Source organism: Maniola jurtina, chromosome 26, assembly GCF_905333055.1.
Source record: "Maniola jurtina chromosome 26, ilManJurt1.1, whole genome shotgun sequence".
Lineage (NCBI taxonomy): Eukaryota > Metazoa > Arthropoda > Insecta > Lepidoptera > Nymphalidae > Maniola > Maniola jurtina.
In genome coordinates, this window is record NC_060054.1 from 6,971,475 (window position 1) to 6,988,513 (window position 17,039).

At 39.4% G+C, this 17,039-nt stretch overlaps 4 protein-coding genes across 6 annotated transcripts in view; 2 read left to right on the forward strand and 2 right to left on the reverse strand.

Annotated features, from left to right (window-relative positions):
* LOC123878376 (transmembrane emp24 domain-containing protein 5-like) overlaps nt 1–1,089 on the forward strand; it is a 152,677-nt gene extending 151,588 nt beyond the window's left edge. The window contains exon 7 of the mRNA XM_045925573.1: nt 911–1,089. The gene's annotated coding sequence lies outside the window, so the exon portion shown is untranslated. The remainder of the gene's footprint in view (nt 1–910) is intronic.
* Nucleotides 1–12,239, reverse strand: LOC123878375 (metacaspase-1-like). Its single transcript, XM_045925572.1, has 5 exons — nt 12,173–12,239; nt 2,693–2,893; nt 2,186–2,330; nt 747–838; nt 1–321 (listed from the first exon to the last, which is right to left on the reverse strand). The coding sequence occupies exons 1-5, from the start codon at nt 12,191–12,193 to the stop codon at nt 187–189; spliced, it is 594 nt and encodes a 197-aa protein (XP_045781528.1). The 5' UTR covers nt 12,194–12,239; the 3' UTR covers nt 1–186.
* LOC123878314 (zinc finger protein 436-like) overlaps nt 1–17,039 on the reverse strand; it is a 382,404-nt gene that overhangs the window by 324,993 nt on the left and 40,372 nt on the right. The window lies entirely within an intron of this gene.
* Nucleotides 10,377–17,039, forward strand: part of LOC123878371 (aldo-keto reductase family 1 member B1-like) — an 18,870-nt gene continuing 12,207 nt past the window's right edge. The window contains exons 1-3 of the mRNA XM_045925568.1: nt 10,377–10,569; nt 12,265–12,407; nt 15,572–15,713. Of these exons, the coding sequence (XP_045781524.1) occupies nt 10,498–10,569; nt 12,265–12,407; nt 15,572–15,713 (357 nt within the window). The 5' untranslated portion in view covers nt 10,377–10,497. The remainder of the gene's footprint in view (nt 10,570–12,264; nt 12,408–15,571; nt 15,714–17,039) is intronic.

Sequence of the window (17,039 nt, forward strand, 5' to 3'; positions counted from 1 at the left end):
TTTAAGAGATGGCACGGAATCTTTCGTGTGCGAATATTTGACTGATTTTTCTGGTTAGAATTCCCAATAAGTTAGTCATTCTGTTATTATGGAAGTGACTTGATGGTAAAATGAGTTCCCGACGAGTCACACTGTGACACGAATGGCATTGTGACCTGTTGGGAACCCACCGGCATGATTACGCCGTCAGTCGCCGTTGTCATCGTCATTTGTAGTGACGGGTGGAGGAGCAACGTTGGTAGTGCCGTCTTCGTGACCTCCCGGACACCCCGGCCCGTCGTTTCCGATCCCTGACCCCATACCGCTGCCTCCCATTAGAGCCTGCAGTATAAAAACACATTTTTAGGGTTCCGTACCTCAAAAGGAAAAACGGAACCCTTATAGGATCACTTTGTTGTCTGTCTGTCTGTCAAGAAACATATAGGGTACTTCCCGTTGACCTAGAATCATGAAATTTGGCAGGTAGGTAGGTCTTATAGCACAAGTACAGGAATAAATTTGAAAACCTTGAATTTGTAGTCACATCATTAAAAAAAAAATTAAAATATGTTTCAATTTTCAAAGTAAGATAACTATACCAAGTGGGGTATCATATGAAAGGGCTTTACCTGTACATTCTTAAACAGATTTTTATTTATTTTTATGCATAATAGTTTTTGATTTATCGTGCAAGGGCTTCAATAAATTAAAAAGAAATCCTTCTTAAAGAAGTAGACTGGTGGATAAAATAGGAAAGGTCGAAGTACCTGACAGCAGGAGCAGAAAATGCAGGTCAAACAGGTCATGCAGGTGGCGCAGCAGGCCGCGTCCGTGGCACGCTGCATCATCGTTGGTTGACCTGGAAAATAGGACTTCTACACTATCCACGGAGAGAAGTTAGTATAGGGCTCTCTCTGTTACATAATCCCATCAATCAATCAGCCTGTTAGCGTCCACTGGACATAAGCCTTCCCAAGAGACCACCACACAAGGTCCTCCGCCTTCCTCATCCATCCACTTCCCGCTACCTTAAGGTCATCAGTCCAGCGGGTTGGAGGTCATCCCACACTGCGCTTGCTGATACGCGGTCTCCACTCCAGAACTCGTCTGCCCCAGCGCCCATCAGTTCTGCGGCAGACGTGGCCTGCCCACTGCCACTTCAGCTGGCTAATTCCTTGAGCTATGTCGGTCACTCTGGTTCTCCTACGGATGTCCTCGTTACGTATTTTGTCCCTCAGAGAGATCCCCAACATAGCCCGCTTTGAACTTGTGGACAAGGCCAACTGTCAGTGTCCACGTTTCCCGTAATCCCATACTAATGACAAAGACAAAAGTCAGTGAAAAATCACAAACGAACCTATGTTTTCGAATTGAATTTCGAATGCTTTTTAGGGTTCCGTAGTTCGAAGGATGCCAACGGGATCCTATCACTAAGCCTCCACTGTCTATCTGTCTGTCCGTCTGTCTTAGCGTCCGTAAGCGATGAAACAGTCTAAGATGGAAGCGGGCTGAACTGGAAGGGGTATGGCAGCTTTCATAAACCCATATTCCTTTCCTACACGGTATCGTACCGGAACGCTAAACCGCTTTGCCGCAAGGCTTTGCCGGTAGGGTGGTAACTAGCCGCAGCCGAAGCCTCCCACCAGACCAGACGCGAGAAAATTTAAAAATTATAAAACTACCTTCCACTTAAAACACCACAGCGCTTACCACTGCACCAGTTTTATACCCTTAAAAACACACACAACACAATTAAAGTTTATTTGAATAAAAATATACTATATTCTATTCTATTCTGTTCTCTTCTGATCTGTGCTGTTCTATTCTATTCTATTCTACTCTACTCTATTATATTCTATACTAGCTGACGCCCGCGACTTCGTCCGCGTGGATTTAGGTTTTTCAAAATCCCGTGGGAACGCTTTGGTTTTCCGGGATAAAAAGTAGCCTATGTGCTAATCCAGGATATTATCTATCTCCATTCCAAATTTCAGCCAAATCCGTCCAGTAGGTTTTGCGTGAAGGAGTAACAAACATACACACACATACACACACACACACACACACATACAAACTTTCTCCTTTATAATATTAGTGTGAAGTGTGAAAATACATGATGTTCTATTCTATTCTCTTCTGATCTGTGCTGTTCTATTCTATTCTATTCTATTCTATACTCTGCTCTACTGTATTATATTCTAATTACCTGGATAACCTCCTGCCAGGTAACCTTGGGGAGGGTATCCTGTATGGTATCCCTGAGAAGGGTACCCCTGTTGAGGGTAACCCTGTGGAGGATGCCCTTGTCCGGGAGGCTCTTGTCCTTGGGGAGACCAGCTCGGTGGAGGTGGCTGAAAAAAGTATATTTAGGTACTTATTAACCCCCGACCTAAAAAGAGGGTTGTTGTAAGTTTGACGTGTGTATCTGTATGTCTGTGTAACTGTGTATCTGTCTGTGGCATCGTAGCTCCTATACTAATGAACCGATTTTAAATTAGTTTTTTTTGTTTGAAAGGTGGCTTGATCGAGAGTGTCCTTAGCTATAAACCAAGAAAATCGGTTCAGCCGTTTGAAAGTTATCAGCTCTTTTCTAGTTACATAGGCTACTTTTTATCCCGAAAATGGGATTTCGAAAAACGTACATCCACGGGAACGAAGTCGCGGGCATCAGCTAGTAACTACTAACTTATAAAAGTGATACCACCATACCAACCTGTCCATATGGCGGTGGAGTCACATTCGTCCCCTGCATTTGCCCCCCATACTGATCAGGCCCCTGACCGGGGGCTGGATAGGGGCCTGGCTGATAACCCGGCCTTGGACCACCCGGCTCTTGCCCTCCGAAGCCCCCAAACGGGCCACCGTGACCAAAATGACCACCTTGTCTTCCAAACGGATTGCTCTGGCCTCCAAACTGAAAAAATATCATTGTTTTTAGGACCTCAACCAGACAAATAGCGTTCTGCTCCTTTCAGCGCTCAGTACTTACCATAAAAGAAAAAAAATCGGTTATATACGAGTCAGACTCGCGCACCGACGACGGTTCCGTATTTTTTCCGACATTTTGCACGATAAATCAAAAACTATTATGCATAAAAATATATAAAAATCTGTTTTAGAATGAACTAGCTGATACCGGCGACTTCGTTCGCGTGGATGTAGGTTTTTTAAAATTCCCGTGGGAACTCTTTGATTTTCCGGGATAAAAAGTAGCCTATGTGCTAATCCAGGGTATAATCTATCTCCATTCTAAATTTCAGCCCAATCCGTCCAGTAGTTTTTGCGTGAAGGAGTAACAAACATACACACACACAAATACAAACTTTCTCCTTTATAATATTAGTGTGATAGTGTGATAGGTAAAACCCTTTCATATGATACCCCATTTGGTATAGTTGTCTTACTAAGAAAATTGAAAATATTAAATTCATGATATTAATTAAATATTTGTTCATGAACACATTTCTCTGTGATGTTTCCACAAATTCACGGTTTTCGGGTTTTGCTTTTACTTAAATGCTATAAGACCTACCCACCAGCCGAATTTCATGATTCTAGGTTAACGAGAAGTGTCCTATAGGTTTTCTTGACAGACACGACAGACGGACAGACGGACAGACAGACCGTCAGACAGTCAACAAAGTGGTCCTATAGGGTTCTGTTTTTTCCTTTTGAGAACGGTATCACACTAATATTATAAAGGCGAAAGTTTGTGTGTGTGTATGCTTGTTACTCCTTCACGCAAAAACTACTGGACGAGTTTGGCTGAAATTTGGAATGGAGATAGATAATATCCTGGATTAGCACATAGGCTGCTTTTTATCCCGGAAAATTAAAGAGTTCCCACGGGATTTCGAAAAACCTAAATCCACGCGGGAAAGTCGCGGGCATCGGCTAGTCAGTCATATGCGAGTTGGATTCGCACAGTTCACACGAAGGCTTCCTTACCATTGTACAAGAAAGTTTTATAGGACTTCGTCTGTGTTGGTGTTAGCTGGCGGGCGTGCTCTGCCTTTTTGGAGTGTTTTTTTTTTGTTAAAACTGACTAGAAAGCGCTCTAAGGGGGTGCCGTGCGTGTGTCGGCGAGCGCCGGCACAGACGGGGTCCATACTTGTATAGTTTAACTAACTTGTTACAAATAACTACAAACTTGACATTGAAAAAAAAAAAGAAACTTAAATTTATTTCATGGAAGCCATTTTTTTTACCTACTGTTATAGCGGCATTCTGTGATAATCTCAACTCTACATAAGTAATCTCGTAATAGTACAAGACCCGCAGACAGACAGACGGAAGGACGGACCAAGGGACAGCTTAGTAAAAGGGTCCCGTTGGTCCCCTTCGGAAACCCTTATAGGACCACTTCGTTGTCTATCTGTCTGTATGTCTGTCTGTCTGTCTTTTTCTCACTCATTGCGATTACATCTTGTGGTAAGTGATGATGCAGTTTAACTTAGAAGGGTTAAGGTAGCCTGATATAGTATGTATAGTATTCTACAAGGCATCGTACCGAAGCGCCAAGTCGCTTGGTGGCAGGGCTTTAGGGGTGTAGTGGTAACTAGTCACGACCGAAGCCTCCCAACTTAACAGACAGACAAAGTACATTTAAATTTTATTTGTATAATAGTACATTTAAATGACAACCTAAGTACCTGATTACCCATTCTTATACAACTATTGTGTGTGGAATTATGAATTAAACATGTACAATTCAAGTTAAATACTTAATGAATGACGGTTTTACATCATTTCAATAATCATCCACACAAAACATAAATAATAGCATAATTGAAAACTGCGTTGAAAGACAGTTTGACAGCAAAGTATGATTTTACGTCTTCTGTTTAGAAATTAAACCTAAAAATTTTATTTTCTAGAACAACCTTTTTATTGAAAGAAAAGGGTTACATAATTTTACGCTCCGGATACACTTTTTAACCCCCGACCCAAAAAGAGGGGTGTTATAAGTTTGACGTGTGTATCTGTGTTTCTGTCTGTGGCATAGTAGCTCCTAAACTAATGAACCAATTTTTATTTAGTGTTTTTTTTTGTTTGAAAGGTGGCTTGATCGAGAGTGTTCTTAGCTATAATCCAAGAAAATCGGTTCAGCCGTTTGAAAGTTATCAGCTCTTTTCTAGTTACTGTAACCTTCACTTGTCGGGGGTGTTATAAATTTTTAATTTACACTTGTTATTTATTTATTTAGATACAAGTTAGCCCTTGACTGCAATGTCACCTGGTGGTAAGTGATGATGCAGTCTAAGATGGAAGCGGGCTAACCTGGAAGGGGTATGGCAGTTTTTATTAAACCCATACCCCTTTGGTTTCTATACGTCATCGTTCTGGAACGCTTAACAGGGCTCTCTCCCTCACTCGCTTCATACAATCGTAGTTCCAATGTCATTTGAATATTAAGCAACCAAAGTTCATGAAATTTTGTAGACATATTCTAGAAACTAATATCTGTGTCTGTGGTTTTCCAGATTTTTCTAAAAATATGTAGTTTTAAAATTACAGGGGCTCAAAGATTTGTATGTAAATTTTTAAGACCGCGTAACTTTGAAACCGAATATTTTAACAGAAATCTGGAAAACCACAGACAATAGATATTATTTTCTAAAATATGTCTGCAAAATTTCATGGACTTTGGTTGCTTAATATTCAAATGAAATTGGAACTACGTTTGTATGGAGCGAGTGACGGAGAGAGCCCTCTTAATCGTTTGGCGGCACGGCTTTCCTTCCTTTCCCGTGAGATGACCAGGATTGATTTAGGAATGCAATTCCTTACAGCGTCAGGGTTAAGGACTTTTTTTTAGTCTTTACTTGGTCCATCAATATCAATCAATTTATAACCGAAAGTTTCTAAATCCCATCAGTTTTGGAGGTCAAGTCCCTTACAGCATCAGGATTGAGGAATTGGAATCCAATTTTTTATGGAACAATGTCTCAAAGTTTCTCTATCGACTAAAAAAAATTACGCAAACCGGTCCAGAAATATCAGAGATTTCGGTGTACATTGGTAGAAACATACAGCTTTTTTTGAAAGTCGGTTAAACAGTAGCCTATGTTAATTCTCTACGTGTCTGTGAAAGTCCCGTCAAAATGCGTTCAGCCGTTTCGAAGATTAGCCCGTTCAGACAGACAGACAGACAGACAGACAAAAATTTTAAAAACGTATTATATATGAAATCAGGGGTACATAGTTCAAATAACCAAATGGGCTTATTATTATGTAAATAGTTATTCCGAAATTACAGACAGACACTTCAATTTTATTTTTTATTAGTTAGTATAGATGCATTACAAACAATACTTAATAAATAATAATGAATAATGATGGATAATTGATTTAATAATGCAAAAAAAATTGTCATTAGCTGCATTTACATACTCGCTCTTTCACGCGAATCGGTTCTCGTGGTGCGGGAAAGAGAGCGAATGTAAAGACGAGCAAGGAGTTATCTCATGCCTTTGCAATATCTTTCGACTGACTGACTAACTGATTAGTCATTTCTTTAGCATGCGCGAGTCTGACTCGCATTTGGCCGGTCTATTAACCCCCGACCCAAAAAGAGGGGTGTTATAAGTTTGACGTGTGTATCTGTGTATCTGTGTGTCTGTGTATCTGTGTATCTGTCTGTTGCATCGTAGCGCCTAAACGAATGAACCGATTTTAATTTACTTTTTTTTGTTTGAAAGGTGACTTGATCGAGAGTGTTCTTAGCTATAATCCAAAAAAATTGGTTCAGCCGTTTAAAAGTTATCAGCTGTTTTCTAGTTTTCTTGTAGAAAAGAAGGTTAGATATAACCCTTAGGGTCATAATATTCAAGTGTCAATTGACAAATGTCAAGCTGTCAAGATGGACGTTGCCTAAATACATAATTATTATTTATTTGAAAATGATGTTTTGGAAAACTCAGATACTTTGGATCGTAGGCGCGGAATAGTCCAAGAAAATCGGTTCAGCCGTTTGAAAGTTATCAGCTTGTTTCTAGTTACTGTAACCTTCACTTGTCGGGGGCGTTGAAAATTTTTAATTTACACTTGTATTATACCTACTCACCCGACTTCATACCTACATACTCACACGCGTAGAAATTAAAATTATTTTTTACTAGCTGACGCCCGCGACTTCGTCCGCGTGGATTTAGGTTTTTCGAAATCCCGTGGGAACTCTTTGGTTTTCCGGGATAAAAAGTAGCCTATGTGCTAATCCAGGATATTATCTATCCCCATTTCGAATTTCAGCCAAATCCGTGCAGTGGTTTTTGCGTGAAGGAGTAACAAACACACACACACACACACACACACATACAAACTTTCGCCTTTATAATATTATTAGTGTGATTTTTAGTGTTGGTGGTTTTATTTTTCTTTTGTTTGTTTTTTATTTCACAACTTTTAGAGGCCCCACTGTACTAAAACAATCACACTTCACTCTTATAATATTATAAAGGTGAAAGTTTGTATGTGTGTGTGTGTGTGTGTGTGTGTGTGTGTATGTTTGTTACTCCTTCACGCTAAAACTACTGGACGGATTTGGCTGAAATTTGGAATGGAGATAGATAATATCCTGGATTAGCACATAGGCTACTTTTTATCCCGGAAAATCAAAGAGTTCCCACGGGATTTAAAAAAACTTAAATCCACGCGGACGAAGTCGCGGGCATCATCTAGTATGCTATATAAGTACCTGGTTAAAAACCTACTGTTTTCTAAACCATTACACCAATCGCGGGCAATTTACTCTTGTACGTTGAAGAGTTCTCCATCTCCGAAGATAGTCATCAGATCTTCACCAAACTAAAATGAGACCACCTCGGAAGTACCAAACAAAAAAAAATTATCAAAATCGGTTCAGATTTTGCGGAGTAATCGCATAATAAACATACAAAAAAATATATATCGTCAAATCGAGAACTTCCTCCTTTTTTTGAAGTCGGTTAGAAATAAAAAAAACAGGCCAAGTGCGAGTCAGACTCTCGCACTGAGGGCTCCGTACTCGGGCATTTTTTCCAACATTTTGCACGATAAATCAATAACTATACATAAACATTAATAAAAATCAGTTTTAGAATATACAGCTCTTTCATATGATACCCCACTTGGTATAGTTATCTTACTTTGTAAATTGAAACATATTTTCATTTTTTTTTCAATGATGTAACCACAAATTCGCGGTTTTCAGATTTATTCCTGTACTTGTGCTATAAGGCCTACCTACCTGCCAAATTTCATGATTCTAGGTCAACGGGAAGTACCCTATAAGTTTCTTTACAGACACGACGGACAGACAGACAACGAAGTGATCCTATAAGTGTTCCGTATTTCCATTTGAGGTACGGAACCCTAAAAAATGGTCCAAAAAAATCCTTCCATTCCTCAAGGCCTTCCTCAAGACATACAATTCCGCGTTAAATTCCACGTAGTGTGAAGAGTGCTTCACACTACGTGGTATTGTATAATTTTCCACCCCGTGTTACAGCGCCACGATCATAATAGCATTTAAGGTCACGTTTCATTGGAGCGCTCACACGTCAGTGCGACAACGATCTTCTGGCTCTTGAATAACATTGACAGGGGCGCGTAGTTGTAGAACAAAGGCTGCCAGTAATTAGAATCTTTTCAATTTTAAGAAAGTCGATGTTGAAAATCGAGTATGTTTTATCTAATTTTAACTGAATGAGAAATTGGAAAGGCCGTTCCTATTTCCTCGTATGGATAAAATACTAATAACTTACAAATGTAAATTAAAAAATTTTAATACCCCCGAAACGTTTAGTGAAGGTTACAGTAGGTAGCTAGAAAAGAGCTGATAACTTTCAATCGGCTGAACCGATTTTCTTGGATTATAGCTAAGAACACTCTCTATCAAGCCACCTTTCAAACAAAACTAAATTAAAATTGGTTCATTAGTTTAGGAGCTACGATGCCACAGACAGATACACAGATACACACGTCAAACTTTTAACACCCATCTTTTTGGGTCGGGGGTTAAAAACCATGGATAGGCTATGGGCTTGCAACTCATCACTTGCCGCAATACTATACTTCCCTAGTGCTAAATATAGCTATAAGATGCCAACACATTTAAGCTATATTTATTATCAGGATATATCTTGAAGTTGTGTATTTGGAATGGCTCTAATATTTAAGAAAAACCGGCCAAGTGCGAGTCAGACTCGCGCACTGAGGGTTCCGTACTCGGGTATTTTTTCCAACATTTTGCACGATAAATCAAAAACTATTATAACTACATTAAAATAAATAAAAAATCTGTTTTAGGATGTACAGGTAAAGCCCTTTATATGATACCCCACTTGGTATAGTTATCTTATTTTGAAAATTGAAAAACATTTCTTCATAGCGGTTTTCAGATTTATTCCTGTACTTGTGCTATATAAGACCTCCTACCTACCAAATTTCATGATTCTAGGTCAACGGGAAGTACCCTTTAGGTTTCTTGACAGACACGACGGACGGACAGACAGACAGACAACAAAGTGATCCTATAAGGGTACCGTTTTTCCTTTTGAGGTACGGAACCCTAAAAAACAGTGAAATTATAGTGAATACTTAGCAACACCACATACAATGAGATAGCGTAACATAAGATGGCGGTGTTAGTTCCAATTTTGGCCACGCGCCAAAAGATCATTGTCGCACTGTACTTGTCATGTGAGCGAGAAGCACTAATGTTGCTAGGTATAGCGTTGTCCTTGTCCGCTCAGCCCCAGCCTTACCATACCTTATAATAGTTACCTAAACACACAAATTATGTGTAGACAGGCCGGTGCTCCGGTAGTAGTAATTGTAATAAAATCAGTTTGCGTGAATGCATTGTTGGGAGTGTGTCTATCACTCTCCAGGTGCAAACCAATTAACCAACAAAACAAATACACGTATGCATTTATAATATGGGTCGGGATAATTATTTAATTTTTTAGGCTAAATGTATTTGTAGTACGACAAACGCAAACGTCTCAGATTAAATAAACGCACTAGTGTAGAGGCATGCAGCCTCTTTTAAGACCGGCAGCTGCGAAGAAAGCAACACACTTTGCAGCTGTCACTTAGAGAACACAATTTGAATTCGGAACGATTCGAATATTCTGCTGGCCTGGGCGAATCCCGGGCAACGCATTCAACCAATTCACTTCAGATCATCAAGACCGAAACACCTTGGTCTAGCATCAAGCTCCGGCCCTCGTTTTTCCACCACAGTCTTAATTGTAACCAAGGCACATGTTGTAAATACAGCCCAAGTAATACAAGTGATAATATTATGTAGCGGCATTTTTATTTATCAGTTATCATACGCTGCATGGCTGCTACACTAGTGAAACCGTACTTTAACCATCGTAGCTTTAAATATAACTAGGTCAGATTCAGACTCGGTCAGTCAGTCAGTCTATAACCATCAGAGCTAGCATACCTAAGATTAATAGGATACCTAAGTCCATTGCATTGATACTGTTTATTGTGAAATTTTATAAAAGGTTTAATAAATAAATCATGGCAAACGTACCTTTAGTTGAGTTTAATAATGGAAGAAAGTGCCCAATTATTGGACTGGGAACTTGGAAAGTGAGTAAAAACCGAGTCGAGCCTCGCTCTTTTAGGGTTAAAAATAAATAAATAAATTAACTTTTATTTCAGGCCATTAGACCCATATTTGTGTTAGTATTACATATCACTTAAACTATGTTAGTAGACCGTACTTATTTCTAGCTTAAGAGGGCTCTCTCCGTCACTCGCTTCATACAATCGTAGTTCCAATTTCATTTGAATATTAAGCAACCAAAGTCCATGAAATTTTGCAGACATATTCTAGAAACTAAATATCTATGTTAGTCGTTTTCCAGATTTCTGTTAAAATATTCGGTTTCAAAGTTACGCGGTCTTAAAAATTTTCATACAAATTTTTGAGCCCCTGTAATTTTAAAACTACATATTTTTAGAAAAATTTAAAACACCACAGACACAGATATTAGTTTCTAGAATATGTCTGCAAAATTTCATGGACTGTGGTTGCTTAATATTCAAATGAAATTTGAACTACGATTGTATGAAACGAGTGACGGAGAGAGCCCTGTTAACAACTAATTCCTCTCTCGTCTGGCTTTACAAAGATTAGCCAATGTCAAGTTTGTAGTTATTTGTAACAAGTTAGTTTAACTATACAAGTATGGACCCCGTCTATGCTGGCGCTCGCCGACACACGCACGGCACCCCCTTAGAGCGCTTTCCAGTCAGTTTTAACAAAAAAAACACTCCAAAACGGCAGAGCACGACCGCCAGCTAACACCAACACAGACGAAATCACAACTAATTCTATAGGCTCTCTTGGGCTTTTTTTTTTTTAATCTTTAAATTAAATAAAGATTTAAAAAAAAAAAAACTAAAAAGCCCAAGGGAGCCTCTTGGCGCCTATGTGCGCACCCCCCAGCACCTCCAGAGAGGACAAGATCCAGTTTCCTGGGCAATGAGCTGAGAAGAGTGTTGGTTACTCATTAGCCTGCGCATCATGAACGCGGCACGCTTGATTGACCTGAATAAGGTGGCGGGGAGCGGGTGGATGAGGAAGGCGGAGGACCGTGTTTGGTGGTGCGCTCTTGGAAAGGCCTATGTCTAGGCAGTGGACGCCTACAAGTGAAATATTAAACTTTTGGTTGTGTTAAATGATTGTACGGCGGCGTTGTAGGTGACGTCTTTAATTGTTGGAGGCTTATGATCGACTCGTTAAACGAACTAACAGTAATTATAATAAAATCTTATAAGCTATTGTCTTAAAGATATTTCTTAATCTAACCTAAATAATTTTGTATCGCCTTTTGTTCAAATTCAACGCGTAAGCAACCTACATATTACACAGGCTGATGGATGGATGGATAGCATATTTTAATACAGTGGGGCCAATAAAAATTGTGAATTTTTTTTTTTTGACTAGCTGATGCCCGCAAGTTCGTCCGCGTGGATTTAGGTTTTTCGAAATCCCGTGGGAACGTGATTTTCCGGGATAAAAAGTAGCCTATGTGTTAATCCAGGATATCATCTATCTCCATTCTGAGATAAAGAACAAACATACACACACAGACACACACACACACAAACTTTCGCCTTTATAATATAAGTGTGAAGTGTGATGAATTCCTTCATCTGCTCTGGGGCTACGTAGTTTCTTGTATACCCTGTATCGTCCCCGATCCATTGTGATCGCCTCCACTCCGCATTTCCTCGCACTTCCTTCGACTCGCCCTTGACCGACTTCCGTTGTTTCAGTCGAAGCCAGGGGAAGTGGCTCAGGCAGTGAAGGACGCCATCGACTGCGGGTATCGCCACATTGACTGCGCACATATCTATGGCAACGAGAAAGAGGTCGGCGAAGCGTTGACAGCCAAGTTTCTTGAAGGAGTTATTAAGAGGTAAGGTCTCGTGGATTGGTCAGATCCCCTGCAGCATCAGAATTGAGGAGTTGGAATCCAATTTTTTTATGAAACAATGTCGCAAAGTTCTTCTATCGATTAAAAAATAAATGACGCAAATCGGTTCAGAAATCTCGGAGATTTTGGTGTACATAGGTAGAAAAACACAACTCACTCCTTGAAAGTCGGTTAAAAAAGTAGCCTATGTTACACCCTGGTCAATCCTCTACTTGTATGTGAAAATCCCGTTAAAATCGGTTCAGCCGTTCCGAAGATTAGCCTTTTCAAACAGACAGACAGACAAAAATTTTAAAAACGTGTGATTCAGTTATGGTATCGTTCAAATAACCATATGACCTTAATATGTGGTAGTTATTTTGAAATTACAGACAGACACTCCAATTTTATTTATTAGTATAGACTAGAGGATGCCCGCGACTTCGTCCGCGTGGATTTCGGTTTTTAAAGATCCCGTGGAAACTTCCACGTTATTTTCCGGGATAAAAAGTTGTTTATGTCAATTGCAGAGACGCAAGCTACCTCGGTTCCCATGCGGATGGCTATTTAAGAATCCCGTGGGAACTCTTTGATTTTCCGGGATAAAAAGTAGCCTATGTCCGCCCCCGGGATATAAGCTAACTCTGTACAGAATTTCGTCAAAATCGGTTATACTGTTGGGCCGTGAAAAGGTAGCAGACAGACAGACACACTTTCGCATTTATAATATTAGTATGGAAGTATGGATTTTTATTTATCAGGTTCACTTACAGCTACTTACATTACTTAAACATTAAAAAATAAAACTTAGTCTAAACTTACTTGCTAAATGTAGTCGCTATTTACAAGTGAACACAACATTTATAACAACAAAGTTACGAAAAAAATCATTATTAATACAAAGATAAATTGATAAAGATAAACAAGTGTAAATTAAAAATTTATAACACCCCCGACAAGTGAAGGTTACAGTAACTAAAAAAGAGCTGATAACTTTCAAACGGCTGAACCGATTTTCTTGGATTATAGCTAAGAACACTCTCGATCAAGCCACCTTTCAAACAAAAAACCTAAATTAAAATCGGTTCATTAGTTTAGGAGCTACGATGCCACAGACAGATACAGATACATAGATACACACGTCAAACTTATAACACCCCTCTTTTTGGGTCGGGGGTTAGAAAGGAAAAGCAATGACCACCATGAATATATAAAAATTAAAAAGTACTAAATTACTTGCACGGAACTCGTCCTGTCGGAGTCCAACTCGCACTTGGCCGGTTTTAACAGCCTTCTGCCATCATGCTTATGAAGATTGCAAATTACATCGTGAGTTTTAACAGGGCTCTCTCCGTCACTCGTTTCCACTCGTTTCATACAATCGTAGTTCCAATTTCATTTGAACACTAAGCAACCAAAGTCCATGAAATTTTGCAGACATATTCTAGAAAACTAATATCTGTGTCTGTGGTGATTTAGATTTTTCTAAAAATATGTAGTTTTAAAATTACAGGGCCTCAAAGATTTGTATGAAAATTTCTAAGACCGCGTAACTTTGAAACCGAATATTTTAACAGAAATCTGGAAAACCACAGACATAGATATTAGTTTCTAGAATATGTCTGCAAAATTTCATGGACTTTGGTTGCTTAATATTCAAATGAAATTGGAACTACGATTGTATGAAACGAGTGACGGAGACAGCCCTCTTAAGCCACGACATGAGAAAAACTAATTATCTTTATAATTGACACCGTGACAAGTATTTGAATACTTGGATGCTCGCGACTTCGTCCGCGTGAATTTAGGTTTTTAAAGATCCCGTGGGAATTGTTTGATTTTCCGGGATAAAAAGTTGCCTATGTCAATTACAGGGACGCAAGCTACCTTTCATACAAATCGGTTAAGCGGATGGGTTTTTATACCGGCCCATATAATATTCTACTTACATAAGATTATATATAGACATGCAGATTTCCTTTATGTCAACAAATATCAAGCCTACACGAAAGATCTTATCACGTTATCTATACTAATAAATAAAATTGGAGTGTCTGTCTGTAATTTCGAAATAACTACCGCATATTAAGCTCATATGGTTATTTGAACGACACTATAACTGAATCACACGTTTTTAAAATTTTTGTCTGTCTGTCTGTCTGTCTGTCTGTCTGTTTGAAAAGGCTAATCTTGGGAACGGCTGAACCGATTTTGACGGGATTTTCACAGACAAGTAGAGAATTGACCAGGGAGTAACATAGGCTACTTTTTTAACCGACTTTCAAAAAGGGAGTTGTGTTTTTCTACCTATGTACACCGAAATCTCCGAGATTTCTGAACCGATTTGCGTCATTTCTTTTTTAATCGATAGAGGAACTTTGCGAAATTGTTTCATAAAAAATTTGGAGTCCAACTCCTCAATCCTGATGCTACAGGGGATATGACCAATCCACGCGGGCGAAGCTGCGGGCATCAGCTAGTCAAGTAATAAACAAAACGAGTCTTGGCAAGATATGTATCTATCTCGATGACCTTCTGGATATTAATCGATTCCATCGTGAAATAATACATAGGAAGTCGATAGAAACATGCGATAAAAATCAATGAAAGAGTAAACATGTTATGATAAAATTATCATCTCTTTGATCATTGTTAGGGTTGCGTATCTCCAAAGAAAAAACCGGCCAAGTGCGAGTCAAACTCGCGCATCGCAGGTTCCGTACTAGAAAAAGAAGTATGGTAACGCTCACTTTTGTTACAAGGATCGTTATAGTTGTTTTTCATACAAAAAGCAATAACGTTTTTCTACCCGTAAATGTAGTCCAATTTTTATAATTTTTAACCCCCGACCCAAAAAGAGGAGTGTTTAAATAAGTTTGACGTGTGTATTTGTGTATCTGTCTGTGGCATCGTAGCTCCTAAACTAATGAACCGATTTAAATTTAGTTTTTTTTTGTTTGAAAGGTGGCTTGATCGAGAGTGTTCTTAGCTAGAGTCCAAGAAAATCGGTTCAGCCGTTTGAAAGTTATAAGCTCTTTTCTAGTTACTGCAACCTTCACTTGTCGGGGGTGTTATAAATTTTTAATTTACACTTGTAGAATGCACAGGTAAAGCCACATGCGAAGCCGAGGCGAGTCGCTAGTTAAATATGTCATGTTTGTTTGCAGGGAAGACATCTTCATCACATCGAAGCTATGGTGTACCTTCCATCGACCAGACCTGGTGGAGGGGGCGCTGAAGACAACTCTTCAGAACCTTGGCTTGGAGTACCTGGATCTCTACCTTATCCACTGGCCTCAAGCTTACCAGGTACGGACTATGGTCGGCCTCAAGGTGCCCACGCACTCGAACTGCACTGCAGCGGAACTGCGCGTCGCATCAGCGCCCCGCACGATATTCTCTCCAGCCGCGACGCGCGTACGTCTCTGCCGCGCGGCGCGGCTGGAGAGAATATTGTGCGTTGCTCTGACGCGACGCGCAGTTCCGCTGCAGTGCAGTTCGAGTGCGTGGGCATCTTCAGAGTTCGAGTAGCAATACCGCGAAACTATTGCATCCATAACTTTGATTTCCCGGGATAAAAATTTAACCATCGCAATTTATCGCAAGCTATGTCTGTGCCTTTTGTATAAATCGGTTAAACAGATGGACCCTTAAGAATCTCGTGGGAACTCTTTGATTTCCTGGGATAACAAGTGTAAAATAAGTGTAATGAACCGATTTTAATTTAGTTTCTTTTGTTTGAAAGGTGGCTTGATCGAGAGTGTTCTTAGCTATAATCCAAGAAAATCGGTTCAGCCGTTTGAAAGTTATCAGCTCTTTTCTAGTTACTGTCACCTTCACTTGTACGGGATGTTATAAATTTTTAATTTACACTTGTTTCGTAGTTTTTTTATGGTATCATCAGTACTATCACCTGTCTTCGTTTTTGCTAACGTTCTCGTTACACCCTGTATACTTACTCTACTTATATTTGTGTGGTAGGACTCAACCTACCGAAGCTCGTAAAATATTCATGACTAAATGCAATCGAATGGGTTATTTTTACTTATCAATATACTATGACGGTGAAATTGATAACGTCACGGACTATTTGCAATCGGAAATCAATAGACGACAAGGTTATTAAGGGCGAAGCGACCGGCCTGCCCGCGAAATTGATATTTAATTTGGTTTTTCGCATTTTTTAAACTAATACGACAACGTAGGCTTTGGCATTTTCAATTGCGACAATGGCAGTATCATCCTCACAGGTTTATATATAAATCTTTACTTGAATAGGTCCAGTTTAAGAAATTAATTAAACTATCGACTATTCTCACAAATTAGTCGATACTTTAATTAACAATTCTGACACATTAGTCGATACTAGAGCTAATTTCCTTAACTGGACCCTTTCAAGTAAAGATTTTTATAAAATCCTGTGAGGATGATACTGCCACTGTCGGCATCAGAATGCCATAAGCCTACGTCGTCGTATTAGTTTACGAATTGCGAAAAACCAAATTAAATTTGAATTTCGCGGGCAAGCTCGTCACATGCCCCTTAAGTAGGTACCTATATTCTGTGTGCCTAGTGGGAGATTTTTAACCTATTCGATCGCGTAAAAGTTAACTGCGTTTTGTATGGAATTGAAAC

Bases quoted from the DNA above. Each gene is read 5' to 3' on its own strand.
- LOC123878375 (XM_045925572.1), bottom strand. From the start codon at position 12,193: ATGGATCGGGGACGATACAGG. The intron at 2,894-12,172 runs GTATACAAGAAA...ATATTTTTTCAG, and splicing joins TGGATCGGGGACGATACAGG to TTTGGAGGCCAGAGCAATCC. The intron at 839-2,185 runs GTAATTAGAATA...CCTATTTTCCAG, and splicing joins CCTGGCAGGAGGTTATCCAG to GTCAACCAACGATGATGCAG.